The sequence below is a fragment of the Poeciliopsis prolifica genome, unplaced genomic scaffold (assembly GCF_027474105.1).
Source record: "Poeciliopsis prolifica strain line A6 unplaced genomic scaffold, Auburn_PproV2 SCAFFOLD001, whole genome shotgun sequence".
Lineage (NCBI taxonomy): Eukaryota > Metazoa > Chordata > Actinopteri > Cyprinodontiformes > Poeciliidae > Poeciliopsis > Poeciliopsis prolifica.
The window spans coordinates 5,801,996-5,825,424 of NW_026562376.1; the positions used below are offsets into that span (position 1 = coordinate 5,801,996).

At 36.4% G+C, this 23,429-nt stretch overlaps 1 protein-coding gene across 10 annotated transcripts in view; it reads right to left on the reverse strand.

Moving 5' to 3' along the window:
• The window catches only part of tjp1b (tight junction protein 1b), a 95,132-nt gene that overhangs the window by 43,199 nt on the left and 28,504 nt on the right, over positions 1–23,429 (reverse strand). For 9 of the 10 annotated variants that reach the window (XM_055028797.1, XM_055028807.1, XM_055028709.1 and 6 more), the window contains one exon: positions 23,002–23,143. In XM_055028797.1, the coding sequence (XP_054884772.1) occupies positions 23,002–23,143 (142 nt within the window). Of the gene's footprint in view, positions 1–15; positions 842–23,001; positions 23,144–23,429 lie in introns of those variants that run through there. The other variant, XM_055028762.1, reaches the window with a different exon arrangement.

Consider the following 23,429-nt stretch of genomic DNA (forward strand, 5'->3'; position numbering starts at 1 on the left):
AAAAAAAACATTCACCTTCGGAGCTGCGATGGTGTCCGCGGCGTGCTTGTCTCACAGAGGAGGAAAGGGTCTCCAGAGCAGCAGCAGCCGCCGCACTGCAATGGCAGGCAGTGGATGAAGTCTTCCTTCTCCACTCCACCCCCCGCTCCGCGCTCGCGTTTCGGCTGCCTTCTCCGCCGCGGTGACAGTGACTGGCTGGCTCGGGAGAAACCATTCCCGTTCGTTCGCGGGGGAGAGCGCGGGGAAGGGATGCAGCAGGCGGAGGGTTGGAGGATACCCACGGCAGCAGAGGCAGTGGCGGCACGGAGCGCCATTCCACCGAGAGAGCAAAAACAGTGGAGGGAAAATAATCTGTGGATGATCTCCGCTCCCAATGTGGAGGGAGGAATGGAACCAGCTGTTCATTATGTCATCCACTCCTATAGATCTCCATTACTAAGAAATATGTCATCCAGGCAGAATGGGCTCATTATTACTCCTTAAAACTGCAGTGTGTAACTTTTATTAAATATATGGGGTTTTTTTTCAACATATTTGTGAAAACTGTCACCAAGTTTTGACAGTATGCTATGAGCAGAGAAGATAGTAACGAGTTACATTTACTAAATTACATTTACTTGAGTAACTTTTTGGGGAAAAAAATAAGCGTATTTTTACTTGAGTAGTTTTATTAAGACGTATTGCTATTCTTACTTGAAATCACTTGATTCTCTACCTATTGAAAAAATTAACCAGACACACACCTGGAGTTTTGCTAAAGTTTCACACGTTTTTTTATTTTGCCCTACTTTGTTATTTTTTGTTTCTTATATGAATTATTGTTATTTTCGTCCTTAAAATCCAAACGTATATTTATATTGAAAAATATATATATATATCTGCTTGAATTTATTTATTTGTATTAATTGATTTCATGATAGTCTCTACAACACCAGGATGTGCATCTGACTCTGTAAATTCACTTAAGAATATCAAATTAAATGTTATGATTAGTTGCTCTGTAGTTACTTCATCAAATACTTGTTTAGCCTTAATTGAGTAATTTCTTGGATGGCTACTTTTTTACTTTTACAACATCAAAAAAGCTCAAGTTACTTGAATATGAAAACTAAATGTTTATCTTCAAGAGGAATAACAAACCTCAGCATACAACCAGACCAGGAATAGATTAGAAAAGATAATTATTTTTGTTTTACAAAGGTCTAGTCAAAGTCCCAAATTAAATCCAAATGAGTATTTGTGGTAAGACTTTAAAAGTGAACCTAGCTTCTTTGAAGTAATACTGGCTATTCAATTTGTTATTGTATTAGTTTCATTCAGACAGCTGCACACATTCATACACTAAATGTCCAAATTCATACATTGCCTTGCTCAAGAGTATAACAGCATATGTTAGGCAGTGAAGTTAGAGTCAAACCCACAACCTTCCAATGGAAATGCAATTATTATTTCACAGTGTGCCACATTATTGAGCCACAAATAAAATGTCTTGATTTTTAAAGCTGTTGGAGACACAATTCAGTTCAGTTTATTTACATAGCGCCAATTCACAACTAATATTTACAAAAAATAATTTAAATTCAATCATACATACAACCCAATTGATCCTAGTTATCAATCAGTGCATTAACATCAATTTATTATTAACAGTATGTGAACAGTCTCGCACAGCACAAAAGACTTGCAGCAAACAGTGTTACTGCAAAATATTGACTCAGTTTCACCTTCTTCTACATTTTATTAATTTAAAACTTCTTAATCCAAGTATATTTTTTCTTCCATTTTACTGTTATGCACCATTGTGTTTTTATAATACCATTAGTTAAAGTTTAATGGTTGTAAGAAATTGGAGGAAACCAGAGGGATGCCATCACTTTACGGCGCTGCAGTAAAGCTTTATTTGATAGATATTATTATCATTAAACACTATGAAAACAGAAAATATATTGTTATTGGCTTAAAAACATAAAGTTAATGGTTAGAAAGCTTAAGATACATTTCAAACTATGCATCTTTGAAAGCATTAAGTATTTTTATTTTAATTGCACTTATGTGTCTGTAAAAAAAAACTGATGCAAAGCACATTCCACATGCAAAACAAAAGATAAAGGATTCAGTATCGACATCATTTTTAGCGAATGTGAACTTTTTTTTATACAGAAAGCTGAGGTACATTACTCAAGTAGTAACGACATGCTGCAGAAGGTAATTTAAAATTCAGAGGATAGAATTAGAATCCAGCCCACAGTCACGATGCTCAATACCCCGTCCCAAGGGGCGCACAGATTTAATCAATATACAGTATAATGTAAATTGTGCAATGCACCAAACCTCATTCTCTAGACTTTCTCGTGTATGTTAGTTTTTTTTTATTGCTATTATTTGGTGCTGGATTTTCCAGATCAGGCAAATTTTTCTTCTTCTTCTCTTTGTTGGGCTGTATTTTATCACTCTGAGACTGCGTGACCGTTCTTGTCAACTCTACCTGTGCCTCTAATGAGCCCAGAAGAAGAAAGAGGGCCTGAATGTGATACTGAAGGAGTGCTAAGGTTGCTGACGTTAGGACATTAGAGCAAAGTCTGCTGGAGGATCGGGAGGAGGACGCAAGGGGACCGGCGGCATCTTGAATGGAAGCCTGTGAGATGACCAAGGTCATGAGAATTAGATAAACAAGGGGAGGCAGGAATATCCTGGGGAAAACAAAGAATGATGAACAGCAGCTGCATAGGGTATGCATTTAAATGAAGCTCAAAGGAGGGGAAAGTAATGTAAAAATGGATCCATTCCAGATTTATTTTGTTTTTGCTTTTTTGTCATTTTCATACAACAAAACTGCCCTCAACTCTTATTATATCACACAGTTGGGCAGTCACTAATTACATTTACTTGAGTGACTGTATCTGAGTAATTTTATTATGATGTATCGCTACTCTTACTTGAGTAAAATATCTGGATACTTCACCCAATGAGAGGTGGCTTCACTGAATCAAGAACAGACATGTTTTAACCAAAAACATGCAGACATGCAACTGCAATACTACAAAACAGATAATCTGTGACAAGATCGATCAATCTGCACCTCAGGAGGCGGGTCTTAGCGCTGTCAATCAACTCAAGGATTCGTGGCTCAATTTGCAAGAGGCAAAGAAACAACTTACGATTTATGTACTGTCATCGTTGGCCATGCTAACAAGCCTTACATTCACAACAGACTCTGTTAGCTGTAGCATAGCACCACAAAGATAGTGATTGACAGCGCTCAGACCCGCCTCCTAACTCTGATTGGTCGTTTTTAGTTAGAACCATGAGAAGGCAGAGGAGCTCGATTTTCTCACAAGTTACCTGTCTCATAACATACCATCATCACAAAGTGATAGTTTCATATGGAAAAATATTATCTTATAAAAATCACATACTGCACCTTTAAGTGTGACATAAAAGCAAAAAACAGAAGACGTTTGTAAGAGAGAGAACGCTACTATAAACCCACAGTTCTTGCACCTCTTCCTCTACAATTTCCCGTATAAAATGTACAATTAAACATTAAAGATGACCAGATAATGACAATTATTACCTCAAGCAACTCAATTTTTAAAGCATTTCCACAAAACCAAACATTAATCAGGTTTTATAACCTTTCTAAAACCACATAAATATGATTTTTTGCTGCTATCTGCGAGGCGCTAAGCTCTCTTTATGTATTTCTCTTGAAGCCCTTGAAACACCCTCTGTCGCTGCTACAGCAGTGTTTGCATCACTGCCTTCAACAGCACACAGGGAGCTTCACATGCCACGAAGAAGAAAAATGCAGCTTCCTTTTTCCCATCAGCACTTTTAAGGAACACCGCCTGGATCCAAATTGGAGTAAAACTGCAGGAACAAATCACACGAGTGGAAAGGCAAATTAGAAATTCACAGCGGGTCGGGTTTTACAGTGCGTTGCCCCTGACAGAGAGTGAGTCACCTCTCGGCTGTGCAGGTCGGAAAAAACAGCAGACTAAGCAAAGGTTGGCATGCTGTCTATGAGCTTTCATGACTGCGCCCATGCAGTGCCACAGAATATACCAAACATGCATCTGGAGGATCATGGGAAAAACTATTTATTTCCTCCAACTTTAGTGCAAGACATAGTTCTGCAACATAGCTGCAAGATGACACAAGAAAACATTATGCTTCCTCAGTTGTTGCCCGGTGTAATCCTGTATTGGGTTTAGCTGTCCACTGTTCAAAGTCTCATATTTCTGTGATTACTGTGTTGTCCTCCGTCAGCCTTCCTGACCTCCAGCGGGCGAGGTCGCCGCAGTGACGACAACACACTGAGTTCAGAAAAGAGAGAGAGAGGCTTTGCAAAGCCACGTGATTGAAAAGTGCAGCTCAACTTAAAGAAATCTCAGCGTCTAGCAAAAATCAAAGGGTGGAGCTTTTGAAGGTTGTTATGTTGACTAAAACTAGCAAAATAACAGAAACTGAAATTGGGAAAATGTCTTTATTAATTGAAATAAATAAAAGCAGTCAAAACTATCACTACTGGTTTATAAAACTAAACATACTGAAATTACAGTATGTAATTTACTAGAGTAATTTCTTGAGTGGCTACTTTTTACTTTAACGTTAGTGAAAATATACTGACATATCGCTACTCTCACCAGAGCACAATTTTTGTGCACTCTACCCTCCTCTGAATTATAGATATAATACTTTTTATTTTTGTGTTTATGAGTCTATACATTTTGCCTTTCTGTCGGTAAACTACAGTACTCCATAATTCTAATTAATCTCCAGTCTGAACTGGAAACGACCTGAAAGAGTCCCGCATGCGCAGTAGAGGGCGCAATAACGTCACACAGAGGGCGTGCTCAGTGTTTTGCCAAAAAAAGAAGAAGTGATCGGTGCTTGTGTAGGTAAACATCAATGCTAACTGGAACATAGCTAACAATTTACAAATAATAAGATATAGCTCATCTATCACCCAAATCTGACTCATTTATTACAATACTGATGCATACAACTCTGGTGTCCCAAGTCCTATGTTAGCTTAGCTACCCCTGGTAACTAGATAGTACCTATCTTCAAAGGTCAAAGGGTCAGAGGCAGCCTTGACAAATTAAAGTGCGTTTACAGATTTGAGTTGTGGTCTAGGAAGAAAGTCAATATAACATTCAAATGGACCCTTGTTGGATTTATTTTTATAAGGCGACAATTTTGTAGTTTCACCAAAAAATTATCCAGTACAAAATGTTTTTCCTTTCATGCACTGTAAAAACACAAAATCTTACCAAGTATCTTACCAAGTTAGTTTTGTCAAAGTTAAGTACGTCAGAACTAACTTAAAAGTAATTTTTCAGGTAAATAATTCCTTAAAATTGATAAAAATGTTCTAGTTCCATTGTTAGATTATTTCACTAATAGCAAGACATTTTCCCCACATAATAATAAGTGAAATAATCTGGCAGGGAAGTTTTTTCATCAATATTAAGGAATTATTAACTTAAACTTCTACATCTTGCTGAAAAGTTACTTGTAATTTAGCTTTGTCTCATTTGAAGTGCACTCAGATATTTGTTCTAGAAACAGCAATACCTGAGTGTTTTCGCAGCGTAACTGTGACTTTAAATTAATTCTCCAGTAGTTGTATGTACTCCAGTCTGGCGTTTCATAAAATGGCAATATAACAAAAAGCAGAGCGACATAACTGAGATAAGCAGAGGTTTATGCTGTGAACACAAACATTTTTACAGACAAAGCTGCAATTACTGTGTTTTGAGTCCATGTAAAAAGAAAAGATTTTTTTTTTTTCGAGGATCCCCTAAATGAACCTATAATCTGTCTCTCTTTTTTCCCACCAACAGCTGAGCACTCGGACACATCAGGCCTGCAGATCACATGACCGAACAACATCCAAATCCTGCCTGGATCAAGTGACTTGGCCACAGCAGCAGAGAAGCAATCACATAAGTATTTTTAACACAGAAAAGGAAAGCCTAATAAAGATGAACAATTCCAATCAGTTAATGCGATGTTGTGACCGGAGAGGTAAATAATTTAGGAGAAAAAAAAAAATCCAATATATCTGGATTGCAGTGCTGACAATAAAGCAGAGCAGAAATTAATTCACAAACATTAGAAAAATGGTTTGATAGTAACAGATTGTCCTTAAATATTGGTAAAATGAAGTTCATGATGTTTTGTAGCAGTAAAAGAAAAGTACTGATGCACAATTACCTGTCTGAAAATTAAGTTTTTGATGTTCTCATTCATTCTGAATATTAAATGAATCATAAGAAGTTAAGATATACAAAACTATTTCCTTTTTAAAAAACAGAAACAGTAAGAAAAAGAAGCCCTGTGCTAATGCACAATTACTTACTAGAGGAAATGAAAAAAATCTAAAGAAATTAAGATTTTTGTGTTCTCATTTATTCAGAATCTTATATAAAAAGATAAAAAGTTTAAATATACGAAACTATTTCTGTTTGAAATAAGGTAACTCAATTACTAAACAAAAAGGCCTTGTATGTTTTGTATAACTCACTGATTTTTCAGTATTTGATATATTGTGTGGAAGTATGGTACTTGTTAAAAAAACAAAAAAAATAAAATTTTTCATTTACAGAAGAGAGTTGTTAGAGTGGAAATGGATACAGAAATAACACACGCTCAATATTTAAATAGTTAAATGTATTTAAACTTCATGAATTGATTCTGTACAATACAGTTAGGGCCAGAAATATTTGGACAGTAACACAATTTTTCGTGAGTTGGGCTCTGCATGCCACCGCATTGGATTTGAAATGAAACCTCTACAACAGAATTCAAGTGCAGATTGTAACGTTTAATTTAAAGGGTTGAACAAAAATATCTGATAGAAAATGTAGGAATTGTACACATTTGTTTACAAACACTCCACATTTTAGGAGCTCAAAAGTAATTAGACATATAAAACATAACCCAAACAAAAAAGTTTTTTCTCAATATTTTGTTGCGAATCCTTTGGAGGCAATCACTGCCTTAAGTCTGGAACCCATGGACATCACCAAACGCTGGGTTTCCTCCTTCTTAATGCTTTGCCAGGCCTTTACAGCCGCAGCCTTCAGGTCTTGCTTGTTAGTGGGTCTTTCCGTCTGAAGTCTGGATTTGAGCAAGTGAAATGCATGCTCAATTGGGTTAAGATCTGGTGATTGACTTGGCCATTGCAGAATATTCCACCTTTTTGCTCTCATGAACTCCTGGGTAGCTTTGGCTGTATGCTTGGGGTCATTATCCATCTGTACTGTGAAGCGCCGTCCGATCAACTTTGCAGCATTTGGCTGAATCTGGGCTGACAGTATATCCCGGTACACTTCAGAATTCATCCGGCTACTCTTGTCTGCTGTTATGTCATCAATAAACACAAGTGACCCAGTGCCATTGAAAGCCATGCATGCCCATGCCATCACGTTGCCTCCACCATGTTTTACAGCGGATGTGGTGTGCCTTGGATCATGTGCCGTTCCCTTTCTTCTCCAAACTTTTTTCTTCCCATCATTCTGGTACAGGTTGATCTTTGTCTCATCTGTCCATAGAATACTTTTCCAGAACTGGGCTGGCTTCTTGAGGTGTTTTTGGGCAAATTTAACTCTGGTCTGTCTACTTTTGGAATTGATGAATGGTTTGCATCTACATGTGAACCCTTTGTATTTGCTTTCATGGAGTCTTCTCTTTACTGTTGACTTAGAGACAGATACACCTACTTCCCTGAGAGTGTTCTGGACCTCAGTTGATGTTGAACGGGTCCTTCTTCACCAAAGAAAGTATGCGGCGATCATCCACCACCGTTGTCTTCCGTGGACGCCCAGGCCTTTTTGAGTTCCCAAGCTCACCAGTCAATTCCTTTTTCCTCAGAATGTACCAGACTGTTGATTTTGCTACTCCAAGCATGTCTGCCATCTCTCTGATGGATTTTTTCTTTTTTTTCAGTCTCAGGATGTTCTGCTTCACGTCAATTGAGAGCTCCTTTGACCGCATGTTGTCTGGTCACAGCAACAGCTTCCAAATGCAAAACCACACACCTGGAAACAACCCCAGACCTTTTAACTACTTACTTGATTACAGGTTAACGAGGGAAAGGCCTTTGGAGTTAATTGCAGCCTTTAGAGTCCATTGTCCAATTACTTTTGGTCCCTTGAAAAAGAGGAGGCTCTGCATTACAGAGCTATGATTCCTAAACCCTTTCTCCGATTTGGATGTGGAAACTCTCATATTGCAGCTGGGAGTGTGCACTTTCAGCCCATACTATATATAAATTGTATTTCTGAACATATTTTTGTCAACAGCTAAAATAACAAAACCTGTGTCACTGTCCAAATATTTCTGGCCCTAACTTTATATTAAAGGTATATAAAAAGCGCATACATTGTTTTTCTAACCACATCAAATTCAAAACAGATTTGCAAAAAGAGAAAGCAAATGCAACTTTAAAGGAAGTGATGTTTTTTAAAAAAAATGTAATTAAAAATGGCGACGATAAAAAGACGTCAGTTCATGGAGGTAAAGCAAACTAAATTTATTCCTGTATTTAAAAGAAATTTTAAAAAGCATTTTGATGAAATGTGATGTTTGTATTTTTTTTGTGTTTGAAAAATGTAATAGACTTCTGAGTTGAATTTCTAATTTTTTCTTTATGTGAAGATTAGAAGTTTCTACATCTTTTTGCTCTTTTTCATTCATGAATTATTTTAGTCGTTACTTTAACTATGCATACTTATCATTTAGTGAATGAAATAAAATATAAAAATGAAATGAGGAGAACCTTTGAGAGCAGTCGATTTCTGATCACTCAAACTACAATTCTGCAGATGACCACCTGAAATTGAAAGCAGCAGATTAGTTTTATTTCCTGAATAGCAAAAAAAATAAAATGCAAACTCGGGCGTAACGTGACCCAACTTGTAAATTACCACATAAACTTGAATAATGAGGTTGCCATAATCCTGAAAAACAAGACCTTCAAACAAGGCCTTCAAACTCTTCCACAAAAGGTTATCTATTTTTGGAGAGCACAGCTCCGGATGTGAATGAGGCAATTTCAGGCCTTGGTGGTCTCGGATCAGAGGGTCCCTTTGGACCCAAAATAAAAGGAGCATGGGGAGGCCGGCAGATGGGGAGGTAACAGAGACAGGAAGAAAGAAGGAAGAAAAATCACCCTGGGGTAATTTACCGCACTGCGCAAACAAGCCAGACAACACAATGAATCTCCTCTTCCCCTCTCAACTTAATTGGAAATTAATGTTTTATCACATGCACAGGTTGGCTTGCTGTTAAATATAATGAGAAAAAACAACAACAAAAACGAAATGCAGTCCACATTTACTGAAAAGTCAGTAGTGCTGGATCTCCCAAAAAGTACTGGATGTTAAACTTAATTAAACATGTTTGTGTCAGTGGTATAAAACCCAACTCAATGCACTGTTTCCCAAAAAATCCTGCATTCAAATTATTCTGTCAACTCATTGAAAATTAATCTGATTTAGTGCAGATTCAGTCCCTCTTTTCTGCTTATACAGAACTCCATTAAAATGGTTTGATTCCCTGTGGTTCTGGACGTTTTGGTAGTTAAACTCTGCCCTCTGCAGGACTTCAGCTGAACACATCTTATTCATGTCCGGCCTAACAGAGGCAAAGCCCGGCAGGAGGAAATCTGTGAAGGAAATCACTCATGGTGGCGCTAATGCAGTCGTGAGAAGAGCCAGTCTGCCAAATTCGAGCTCCAGCTGGCTGATGATATTCTGTGTGTTGATGAGGAGGAAGAGGACAAAAAGTTGGGTGTGTGTTTGCAGGGAAGCGATGCTCCAGAGCCTAAGCAAGCATATGGTCCCTCCCAGGGCCTCGACCCAGCAACACGGCAGGCTGCACCGCTAATGCACTTTTTAATGCACAGAAAGAGCTAACACTCCCTCCCTCCTTAAATTGTTTTGACTGTGTTTGTTTTATATAAAATAATATAACCTTCTTTTTTAAAGTAACAACATTCTGCTGAGATAACATCTTACAGCGACCATTCAGGATTGTTTTGTTTAAAGGCTATAAACAGGTATTATCTTATTTTTTTTGTTGTAAATTCTGATTAGTTGGGTTTAGAAGCTAAAGCTAACAGCTGATAAAGAAGTGGACTAAAACAAAGTGAATTATTAACATCTTAAAACAACTCCAGTTCCCAAAACACCACAGTGGCTAATTTCAGTGTCATTTAATTAAACATTAAACTGTTCCTGATGACTACAACAGAAATTGAAGATGGAGTCAGTGCACCACCAATAATCTTCCTGAATGAAACATATTTAAGGTGGAACATGTTGACGTTTCTGACAAGAGCAACGGTCTAGAACTAATGTAAAGTAAAGAGCTAGAAAAAGAAAAAAACATTACAGCGGTTTCAATGGACCAAACATTTTGAGATTAAATTATTATACGATGATTTGCACCGGAAATTAAGGTTGGAGTCGCTGCACCACCAATAATGTTCCTGAATGAAACGTATTTAAAGTGAAATGTAGCGGCTTCTGGTAAAAGTTACTGTTGGATACAAAATATAAACAATAAAAGAAGCAAAAGTATAACAGTAGTTTCAGTGGAGATTCATTTTTGTGATATTTACAGTGTCCAAATAATAAATAATAATAATAATAATATTGGTGGTGCTCAGCTTCCTAATTTCCGGTGTAAATTTTCACTGACTTTGCAAATAAGCTTCAATGTGACAATGGTTTTAGGATTGGTAGAAAGCATTTGAATAAGTTGTAACATTATTTGTTAGTTGTTTTAAGACAGCAGAGATCCATTTTGTTGTTGGTGCCGCTTGGACTGTTACCTTTAACAACTAATCTGGATTTCAATTATATGAAGATTATGGCTAATTTTATACATTAGAGCATACAATTGTGAGACTCCACTGCTTATAATCTAGAACTATTGCTTTAAAATATTCCTTAAATATGAGATTATTTAGTATTTTGCTTTTTTCACGTTTCAAATCTGAAAACACTTTATAGACTATAAACATGGTATATACTCAAATATAAAAAATAAATATTAATCTGTGATAATCGTCCAACATCTATTAAAATCTACTGAGGCTCCACAGCTGTGAGGGACGAACCTCAGGATTGATTAAACGGTTTTAGCGCAACAATCCCAGTCGATTCATTCTTCATGCTTCACCACCATCTTGATTCCTAACATTACATCACCCTGCTGGACGTCCTTCACTTGACCTCCCGCTCAGCGGCTCAAACGTGAAAAAAATAACACGAACATTCAGCTTTCCATACAAATAAGGAAGGATTATCATAAAAAAGGTTGCTGTTGCAGTATAAATAGACCCATATGTTATGACATGCTGGTTTACTGCCACGTTTACAGTAATCCACAGCTGTGGCTGGTACGTAGCATACAGGTCTCTCCTCCTGCTATAAATCACAAAGGAAAGTCAATAGAGTTGTTGGGATTTATCTTGGTTTAAGTCCTCTCCCTGGAGGTAATGTTTCTGTTGATGAGCTGCACAAGCTCAACCTTAAAAGCAATTCAAACTCACGAGTAATTTCCTTTAAATGCTCCCCTGTCAGCGAATGAATCCCTTATGGGCTGAACAATGTGATTTTCATGAGATACTAAGAACTACATTGGAAACATGCTGACTGACAATGTTATATGGAGTTAATTTTCCTGACAAATTGTCTAATAATCAATGCTTCACTTAAAGATTAAAACACAGGAAGAAAATGAGAAACACCGGTGCAGAACAGATGTTACATAAGTTTAAGCCTGTCACACTATGCAATTAATAAACTAAAATGAAAACAATTATTTCCTTCCTGAAGGTTAATATTATTTTGAAGGTTTTTATTTATGGCTTTGGTTATAAGTGGCTTTTATTTCCATTTTATTTATTGTTTTGGTTGTGTGTTTTTTTTCCAGTTCCAGTGTTAAGTGTATTTTACATAATTAAATTTCAATAAACTTTGAGGGGACAAACTTTCTGTATTATTTGAAAATTGTCTCAAAACAGCAATATTACTGTTTTTTCTAGATAATTTCTGTGACAATTTATCATCCAGTAAAATTTGTTATCATGACAGGCCTGCACAAGTATTTAATTTCCTTGAGTTTTTCCACAGTTTGACAGTTTGGAACAAACACATGTGCAACTATACAACAGTACATCTTTGAAAAGCAGAAGTGGAGCCTCCTGCACAACCAACTGCAATGCAGCAAGTGTTTTGTGAATGGTAAATCAACAACCAAACACTTGTCTTTTCTTGCGGGCTTGAATCTGTGATTGTAGAAGAAGGTGGTTTTCATTTCAGTTCACAATTAATCAGGATATTTATTGTCACTCCAGTTTATTGGAAGAAATTTGGACTCAGGTCCCAGTTTAAGGACTCTTATAAATAATTCTGTGTTGGTATTTTACAATCCCAATAGAGTAAATAGAAGTTTGTTGTTGTGATGACAAAACTGGAAAAAGTTCATTCTTTTGCAGTTATTATTTGGTTGTTAGTTGTTTTGTATTTCCATTTCATTTACTGTTTTGATTGTGTTTTATTTTAGCTATGTAAAGCATCTTCCAGTTCCAGTTTTAAGTTTTCTTTTTTGGTGTTTGAGAGGGCAAACTTGAATTATTCAGCCACATTGCTTGAAAATGATCTCAAAACAATAATATTTGTGCATTTATCAGATTATTTCCCCCATTTATTTCAGGTTTTTCTTGTTTTTTTATGAGAGAATATGAGAACAAAGTGGCACAAGACTTCTACAGAGTCACCATATTGAAACACGGTGTGTGACAGAATGCTTTTAAATACAGTCTGTGCACAACGGCCTACAGTGACCCACCATATGTCAGATTGGTGAACACATGGACCTTGCTTCAAGAAATGCACTCAACATCTGCGATGCAACCCTCAGAAACGTCACGCATGATCTGCTGCACTTCCTGAGTCTCCATTAACAATAGAATTGCACTAATTGAAATTATAACAATAAATTTTAATTTCAAAAGTGTTAGGATGAAATATTTATTTCCCCCAGCAGCATCAAAACAGATGCATTTCTCAAAACTGCAATGGAAATTAGTGATGTGCAGCTAGAAACTGAAATATTGATTCAAAACCTGTATGCTTTCAGATCGATCCTCAAATCAACACTGAAGGATAATGTAGTTTAACAAGGAAGTAGATAAATTATTGAGATCTTGCCTAAATGAGACCAGGTTGATGGGAACTACTTTTTCTTCCACCTTGTAAGTGTGTAATGTGAAAAAACGTAAATAGTAAGTGATCACTGTGGTAGATTAGCTGCTGCTGCTATTAGCCACAGCGGTGGTTGACTGGCTAATTTAAACTCCTGGTTTGCTGATGCTCTGTCAATTTGGGTGTAGGTCACCTTTTTATTTTTAAGCTGAACCAAAACACACCTTATTCTACAACACATCTATATGTTAAGTCTGTCAAAGTCAAGCATAACTGAACTACTTTCCTTTCCCTTGCTATTTTTTTTCTTAGTTAAAACTTATTTCTCACCTTGTTATCTTGTCATAATGTAGACAGTTCATGGCAAAACATTGCATCCCTTTTTACATGGACTTACATTTAAGTCTGGCAGGGAAATGGGAGGCGGCATCATGCTGCAAGGGATCTATAGTATAAAATAACTTTGGAGCTCATTTAAGAATATTGTGATATTTATCGTGTATCATGATACAGCAAAACTATATCAGGATATTAGATTTTCCTTCCTCATATCCCCTAGCCTAAGTTTGTACTATTTTTACATATTTTGTATAATCTTCTGCTGTATAGTGAGCGAGTCTCAATGTACTTCTGAGTTTAAAATGAATACATTAGAGAGAAGTCAAGATTTGAATTACATCACATCTTTAGTATCAGTATCGGATCTTAATTACCGATACCAGCTTCAATTTTACTCAGTATTAGATTGAAAGGAAATTGGTGGAGTCAAACTTCACTAATGGAAACATTTCATTTGCCTCACATGAGTCACATGACCGAAGCCGGATGTCACTACTGGAGGAAATGACAAAGAAGACAACAGCAAGAAGTCTGAGGATGATGGTTTGTTTTTATTATTTTTCACAGAGTTCGTAAAACGTTGTGTATCATTCAAACGTGTTAAATCAGAACCTACACACGTAGCTGCGCCAATATCTATCTTTGATATATCTCAAATATATCCAGAGTTAGTTACATTTACTCAATTACATTTACTTGAGTAACTTTTTTGAAAAAAATTACTTCTAGGCGTATTCTTACTATGTTGTGCATTTTGCTTTCACTTGAGTAGTTTCATTATGAAGTATTTCTACTCTTACTTGAATAAAATTTCTGAATTTTCTACCCACTGAATGAAAAACAAACATGTTTTAACCAAAAATTCACCAGACACACACCTGCAGTTTTTGTTAAAGTTTCATTAATTTTTTATTGAAAGAAACTGATTTGGGAAAAATGTATTTTGCCTGATTTTGTTACTTTTTGTTACTTAAATTAATTATTGTCATTTTTGTAAAATACCCAAATTTTCACTCAACTTTATATTTCAGTTTGCCTGATTTTTAAATATTAAGTTATTTATAATGTGAGAAGTTACTTAGTAGTGGAGTAGACTTTTCACCAAATACTTTTTACTCTTGAGTAATTTCTTGGATGGCTACTTTTACTTTTACTTGAGTAAAAATTGAGGTACTCTTATTTGAATACTATTTTTGAATACTCTGCCTGCTCTGTAACATATCTCATGTATGTTTGCCATGATTTTCAATGTCTTCTCTCATGAACATTAATTTTGATTTAATTTTTTATTTAACGGAAACAACACAATTGCAAAAATTTTTAGCAGAACATCGACAAAGATGTTTGAAATGGAAATGCAGCTATTGTCACATGTAAAACCTTCCCTGAATTAAATCCAACCAAGCCTCCACTGCTTATCACCTAAAGGACAAAAAAAAATAAAAAATCATCCAATCAACTGTTGTTGTTACATAACAGACTTGTCTCACTTAGAGGAAATCGGCCGCTCCAATCACAGCGCCTCCCCCGCTCCTGTGGGGCCGCTGGTGATAAATCTCCTGCACCCTCCCTGCCTCGGTGTGCCCCGCTCAGGTACGGCCCTCTATCGCACAGGAACAACCTCCCCTGATAACAGGCCCTCTGAATATGCAGATTGGTTAATTCAGCTGCAGTTGCTCTCTCTGTAAATGCATCTGCAGCACTTTCCAACACTGAGCAGCGGATAAGTGCTTACGCCGGGGCTTTTTCACCCTTTTTGTGGCGCTTGTGGTAGTTAGAGGGGAGCGCCTCTGTCCGCAGCCAAGAATAAGATTTGAAAAGTGGAACAGGGCGAGCAGAACTAATAAGGGATTAAGACTCTGACCAGTGCAAACCTCGGGCCCAGCTGGTGACTGATCCTCATTGGTTGTGGAGTAATTAATTTAATTGTGCTTTTCATCTTGGCTTATGGCCCCCACTGCTCCTGCTGATACAGTTGAAGCTTTCTCTGCACCTCACCTGGTAGAACCCTCTGCAGCAAACATTACTGTAACATTTTTTAAAACAGCTGAGGGAGCAGTACATGCAGTAGATACTGTATGTCTGAAAATCAAGAAAACACACCAAAAACAACCTTCAGATGACATCAAGCTAGCAAAAAGAAGCTCTTTCTTTAATTTTCACACCCTTAAAGGACAAAAGATAGGATTCTCTGAATTCACAAATGTTTTAAGCATTCAGCTTTTGACCAAACTCTTGATTTGCTTTTTTGAATCTGAAAAATATAAGATTTTTTTCTGTTAGTGAATGCACCATACCTGATTTCTTCTAGGTCAAGGTAACTTGACGGGACGTTCAAGGTCCTTTTAAAGATCTAGGTCTTCTAGCTTAACTTTTATGATTTACATTTTACATAATTTATTTTCTGCACTGACATTCTGTGTTGTAAAACAGTGTGTTCTTTTTGAAGTTCAAGACACATGCACATTGTGTACATCTGAAAAATTGTAATTTAAAAAAAGACTTATTTTTACCAATTTTTTCATTTTCAAAAGACCCAGGAACTAACATTTATTTCAAACCTTCTGAAAGCAGAAGAAAAATCCAAACCACTGAACCGTTTCCTTCTTTCTTTCCTTTTTTCTAATTATGGGTGCATTACAATATAAGCATCATCTCAGTATATGTATTGATAATTATTGATGAGTTTTTTGTTTTAAATAAATGAAATACAGCCCAACCAGTGGCGTGACCTTTCATGTTTTATCCACAGTTTTTACACTATGCTGCAGTTTTTTATTTTTAACCGGCTATAAGGCACAGTGGCAAAACCTGAAACTGCTGCTGCGCAATACTCAACAAGCTGTTGCTAGGTAACCAGAGAGTGAGTGAGTGACTTAGCTAGAATTCAAATTACATTCAATTCGATTTAAAAATACTTCATTAATCAAATTAAATTAAACCAAATTAAAGTAAGTTAACGCAGTGTAAGCCTTTTCTTTTCCTACATTCCCCAGAATGCTGTGCGGTTCTAGATTGGAGTTCAGTGAAATTATTGAATATGCTACCAAACGTGTTAACTATTTATACTGATCACGTGTATTTTGCATTTTATTATATTGCTATTGATTTTATTTTCCAAAATTTTGGGTTCGGAAATGTTGGAAATCTTCTCCATGCTGAATTTTTAGCAGTTAAAATTAGCGAAAGTTTTACAAAAAAGAATAAAAAATTAACACCTGAAACACAGACCACACTGCACTTGGTTTGTATTTTCAACCCAGTGCACACATTTTAATTACAAAAATTTGAGAAGTGAACGGCAATCTTCATGTGATAAACACACAGAGAGACCATTTTTATCTCTCTAAAGCTATATAAATAAATAAACAACATACTGTAAATGCAGCATCTTTAAAATGAGATGGAGTGTTGTCAATAAACCCAGAATAATAGCTCCTGTGACAAACAAAGGCTTTGGCTACACTGAAGGCTGTTATTAACCACCACCGCTGCCGCCACGCTTTATCTCAGAGGGGCTTTCTGCAGCCTTAGCACTAAAATTTGATTCAAGCTTTCTGTGAACAAGTGCAACGTTTGCCAACACAAATGACAGCAGGAGTCGGCCCTGCGCCAAACGTCCTCCCCGGACAACCCGGAGAGTAAAGCAATCAAAGAAAGACAATCGATCTAAACAAAGTCTTGACCACTATTGATTATTTTGCTCCACACTGATGAGCAATGATGGCTGCAGACGTGAATTCATACGCTAGCTCCAGCTGTGCGCTAAAACAGACAACCTCGTCATCCAGCTAGCGTTGTCGTGTTTGTTGTGACATTTTAGTCAAAAGCAATGGAAAGCGCTCCTCAGCTCAGCATCTTGCAGGCTCATCACTCACTGTAAGGCGGACCATTACTTCCATCAGCTGCATTTGAGTTCGGGCAAGTCAGCAAGTTTTCTTCCAGTGCACTCGCTGCCTGGACAAAAAATATATATATTTATGGCGAGAGAGCGAGAGAGGGAAGAGGAAAAGGCAGAAGTCTGCATCTGAACTCTGGTTCCCTGCAGAGATCATGGCCTCTCGAGCTGCTTGAAGCATCCTCTAAGTGGCAGGCCGTGAAAACAAATGAGCACAGTTTGTTCAGTCACTTACTTGAAGACTCGCAAAGCAGAATGGGATGCGAAGACTAAACTGTAAGAAAGAGAACCTGCTTTATTATTTATCATGAAAATATGAGAAGTGTGGAGTGCTTGTGAATTCAGTCCCCCTGAATTTGGCATCTCAAAATAAAATCAGGTGCAAGCAGAATTTAAATTTTACATTATTAACACATTATTTGAACGGGTGTGCATAAGAGATGACACTCATAAACCTGATAGACTCATGAATGTTTATGACAGTTGTCATGAAGGGTCACTCAATAAATAATGACACCTTTCATGCAAAAAGACCATTTTAATGAACTTCCAATGGCATTTTTAATAAAATTTTGCATTGAATGTCATTATTCACCAACCATTGCAAAGTTGACATATTTGTTGGACTTTTAATGCAACTTTTAGTGCAACTTTGTATTAAAGTTGCATTATTTACTGAGTAATCAAAAACTGACATTTATAACTTACTTTCAATGCAAGTTTTAATGAAACTTTGTACTAAAAATATTATTATTAACAACCTAAGACAAAGTTGACCCTTAACAAATCTGCAAGTCTGCATTAAAAGTTGCAGTTACTAAATAATAAGTTGACACATTTAATTGATTTTTAATACAACCTTTAACACAACTTTGAATTGAAAATTACATTATTTAGCTAATTAATGGAAAGTTGACACTTAATTGACCTTTAATGCAACTTTTAGCACATCTGTGTTTTAAAAGTTGCATTATTTACCAAATAATGCTGCACTGATACTTTTCACTGATTTTAATGCAATTTTTAATGCAGCTTTACATCAAAAGTGTCAGTATTTACCAAACGACACTTCATGACAGCAGTTATAAACGTTCACGAAGACTCCTTCGGGTTTATCTCATGTCAGTCTGATGCTCACCCTTCAAATAAAGTGTTACCCAATAGGAGATATTTTTATTGCCCTGGACTGAGCGCTGCTGATATCTCAATATTGTGGTGTTTTCACATTTGTGACATGGCTTTAGAGACGTAAGTCTGTCAATCAGCTGTTCCACCACAGCCACAAAAAAAAAAAATATCCATCCCGGAGTTCACCAAAATGAAATGACTTGACGAGGGGATGGATTTGCCCAGCAGGAGATGATCTAATGCAGATATCCATAAACAGACAGAAGGTAAATCTGGATAATCCAAATGTTTTCACTTTAATCCACCGATTTTTAGGACTGATCACAATCAAGGTGCTATTGGTTTTGAGACTTCTGCTAAATTCAGAAAACATGTTTCATGGCCAAATCTCAATAATTATAAAAGGTAAACCTGGGGATGAAACAATTGATCGGATTAATTGGTATTGATTACTCGATTATTGAAATACCCATCAACTAATTTAGTAATTAATTGTTAACTCAAATAAAAAGCCATTTGCTGAAAGTAAGATGCTCCGAGCAGAAATTAGGCAAAAACTGCAACAAATATGCATTTTGCATTTAAGATAGGAAGAAAACTTTAAATATGTTTTACCCAATAATCCTTATGTAGCATTTTTAGCTTCACCCAGTTCAAATTCTGTAAAAATTATTAAGCACCTTTTGTTATCCATTGATCAATTGGTTAATCCAAAAATAATCAATACTGCATTGATAGAAATGTAATGTTCTTCCATTTTAGTCAATGAAATGTTTATTTAATTATTCAAAAGAGGAATTTAATCAGTTGTTCATTTGCAACTTTTAATATATTTCAATTATTGTACAAAAAAAGGCCTCAATGAAAATTTGTCAGAATATGCCAGTTCTAAGACAAAAATCTGATTAATTGATTAATCGTCAGAATAACTGATGGATTTCTGTTTATACAGGTGGATAAAAACTTCTCTGAAACCAATACCTTGTATTATTTTTTAAAATGATGTGGTGGAGATTTTTGTTTTGTTTTTCTTTTTGTAAAGATCAAGCTATGTTTGTACAAAGTCACAAAGCATATTGTGATAGTAAAAAACCCACTTACACAAACTCCACACAAGACAGTTTAACAATATTTCAGACAAACTAACAATAATTCACCAAAAAATAAAGTCTGTCCATGTATTATTTTATTTTACTTCCTAATAAAAACAAAGAATGAAAGTTGATGCATCTTGTTGATGAAGTTGGTGCAACGGTTTATCAACAGTGGCGACTTTTCAGTTAAAATCATTATCATGAGTGAAGCAGCAGCCATATTTAACCTGCAAACAGCTTTCAACATATAATCTAATGGAAGCTGAAATATTACTGTGCAAAGGAACAACACAAGACCAATATCTGATAGGGGTCCAATTTAAAATGGATAGGAAATTATTTCGTGGTCAGACAAATTAAAAAGTGAAAAATGGAGACCATGTCTACCATGTTAATGAGGCGGGGGACCATTAAGTCTGTTATTAGGACACAACATAATGCTCTGCATCCTTAATATGTAGCTCATTAGTGCATGTAGAATCATTAATACGCACATCTGTGTATGTCATGTAAAACAAATTACAAACCTCGCAACAAGATGATGTCTGTTTCAGAGAAGGTCATTCTTTAGATTATACATAAAATACATGATCTGCAAAGAGCAGAGCTACAATAGTCAAAGCTATGTGAAACTAAAAACAAAAAGAGGAGTCCAAAGTTACTACAAAGCTCAAATCATTCATCAGCTTCAAAATAATCTACATCTGCATTTCTCCTCAGTTATCAAATACACACAATCACGTGGACAGGTGATCAAGTGGAGGCTTTTTAAAGGGGAACTATTGTGCAAAATTCACATTTTGCATGTTTGTGTTCTTCCATTTGGGTTTCTACTACTTCTAGAAACAGACAAAAAGCCTAAAATCACCTCACAGTCAATTTTTTATCAATACGCTGATGCTTTATAGTGTCTAGAAAATGAGAAGTTTCCACAACCGTCCGAATGTAACGTCACAAATCAGCAGGAGCTGCCCGTTACGTAGCAACCCCAGCGAAGCCCAGCCCATCAGTTCCAGCATGTTAGTTCAGCTGGTTTTATTGCTGTACATATGCTGTACAAAGGCTTCTGGAAAAGACAAGTGTTCTGTTGTTGACTTACTATTCAGAAACCAGTTGCTGCATTGTTGTTCATTGTGCAGGAGGCTCCACTTCTGCTTTTTAAAGATATATGTATAGTTGTAGAATGATTTTGAATTATGTCAAGTGTACTAAAATATTTGCACTTGAAACAATTCAATTGAAACAAAATGTCAAAAATACTTTCTTGATCCCAAAGGGAAGTCAAATAAAAATGAAAATAGAAACTAGTGGTGCAACTGAAAATGCAAAGTAAGACTGTGTTTTAGCCATACAAAACCTTGTTGGTTGTGCTGGAGGCTCAACTTCTGCTTTTCAAAAATGTACGATTGTATAATTGTGCATCTGTTTGTGAGTGTAAATGTTGATTTACAGCTCATTTGACAGGAGGCCCTGAAACAGCTCATTCTGAAAGAATCTCAAAATAAGCAGGACTGATCAGACTAAAATCTCATTATCTAAGAATAATTTTGTGTAAAAAATGTGATGAATATGTTTTGTAAAGGCCAGAGCTCTATCATAACCTGTTGAAGGAAGCATAATAAGTCACCTTTAAAAATTTAAGGTCAACAAATCCAAAACAAGTCTGTTAAAACAAATCTTTTACCTTATTCAAAAAACAAAAGCAGTCTTCAGAAGATCTAAAGGTTTTCCACATTAATGAGCTTGGTTTTAATTATTTCTTTTTTTTACTCGCTGGAAATGCGGCTGAAGTTCCTTAATGTTTTTCACGCATAAAATCTTGCTTAAGCAGTTTTATTAAACTGCAAAGCAGCAAAAGAAAGGATGAAAATTTAATGCATGCACCATGGGAGCATTAAAAAACTCTCACGCTCTCAAAAAGCCCATATCGCTAATGCCGAACGATTCCTGTATCAATAATTCATCCGGCTCGGGGCTTTTGTTGTATCCTTTTAACAAAATGGAAGAGATAGAGCTGAATTCACGGTCAGGTCATAGCTGAAGTGTCAACACAATAAAACTCCCCAGAGGAGGAGGTCACAGCAAGGTGCAACTGGATCACAACTGGATCCATTTCGATTTCTGCACATCACAGCTGATAATCTGTGCTCTTAATCTGTGCACTTTCCAATGTTCACCTCTGGAGTTCAAATCTTGGAAATCCGGTCTTTATTTAAAACCTGTGCGTTGTGTGTGCATGCTGGGCATGAGATCCACTATTAATTTTATCAGCAGCTGCAGACCACGGCAATTCCAAACAGTAATCACTTTAATACATGTGGCATCATTTTAGTCACTGAATTTCATAATCTTTTGATGTGTTTCACCTAAAGCCCAGATAAAAATGTGTAAAAAGTCTGACTTTTTTATATTGCAGCGCTGTAATCTCATGCTTAAAAATATCTAAAAATCCAGCCTTTTATTTGATTACAATTCAACCATTGAACTTTTCCTCAATCTCTTTATTTTGTCTCTGGAGAACTACTTCTGTTATGTTATGTTTTGAATTACTATCCTGCTGACAGACCCAGGTTTGTAGTTTACTGGTAGATTACATCAGATTTTTCTCTGAAATATTCTGGTGATTTTAAAAGTTCATTCATTCTTACAGGTTTCTCAAAGCTTTTAAACCCACATGCAGTTTTTATTGGCAAAAACTAACTTGTTGCCAAAAAACAACTGTGTTTTTTTTTAAAAAAACATTTGGACTGTTCTTATAAGCAATTCAGACCCACTTTAATTTAATTTAATTTCCCTTTGGGAGAAATAAAATAGTTTAGAATTTTGAATTAAACTGAAATGGAAATGTAACGTAACATGCAAAATGCTAAATTTGCGTAATAGGTCAATTTCACTGTTTTTCACTAATCATGGGTGCCCATACATTTTTCTGCATAAAGCTAACTTCCTTAAACAATAATTATAAAGAGAAAAATGAGAAAATATAAGCAATCAAAGTCAGCAAACTCATAGCATTTGTTCCAACAAAACCACAAAACAAACCAATCAACATCCATATGTAAATTTTTTGCAAAAAATAACAGTTAATAGTTGTGCTTTCTTTATGCTCCAATGACAGGGTTAATATTTGCACAACTTTGTTTAGGTGGCGTATTATTTGAAGATGCCTGTGTCAGCACTGAGCGCCTCCAGCCCTGAGAAATTAATTTCATCTTTGTCTGCAGGTCTGTACATTTTGGTCATACATTACAGTGCCTGGAGGCGATCGATATAGTTCATTAATAGATAATGTCGACGTGTCAGTCAGTTTACTCACGTTGGAGTCGAGGAGATCAATGCTGTCCAGGCTCTTGCTCCGGTGGATGCGGCCCTTGATGCGGCGGAGTGATGGCTTACCCTGAACGGTGCTCGCGGAGGAGGCTGCTGTGACGGAGCCGGCAGTCGGGCTGGGGTGGTGCCTGAGGTCAGGAGAAAACACGGTCAGGAACACATAAAGCATGGTACTGCGGGCGCAGAGAGCCAAAAGAGAGCAGTGAGGAAAGAAGAACGTCCAGTAATAAAATAAAATAAAATCACATCCAGTGAATTTAGACTGGATGTTCTCGGCCAGAAATGGTGTTTAAAGAGACAGGACAGAAAATATCACTGGTCAGTCAGCCATCCGTCTGACCATCCATCCATTTATCCATATATCTATCCACACATCCACCCAACCAACCAACCATCCAACCATCCAACCAACCA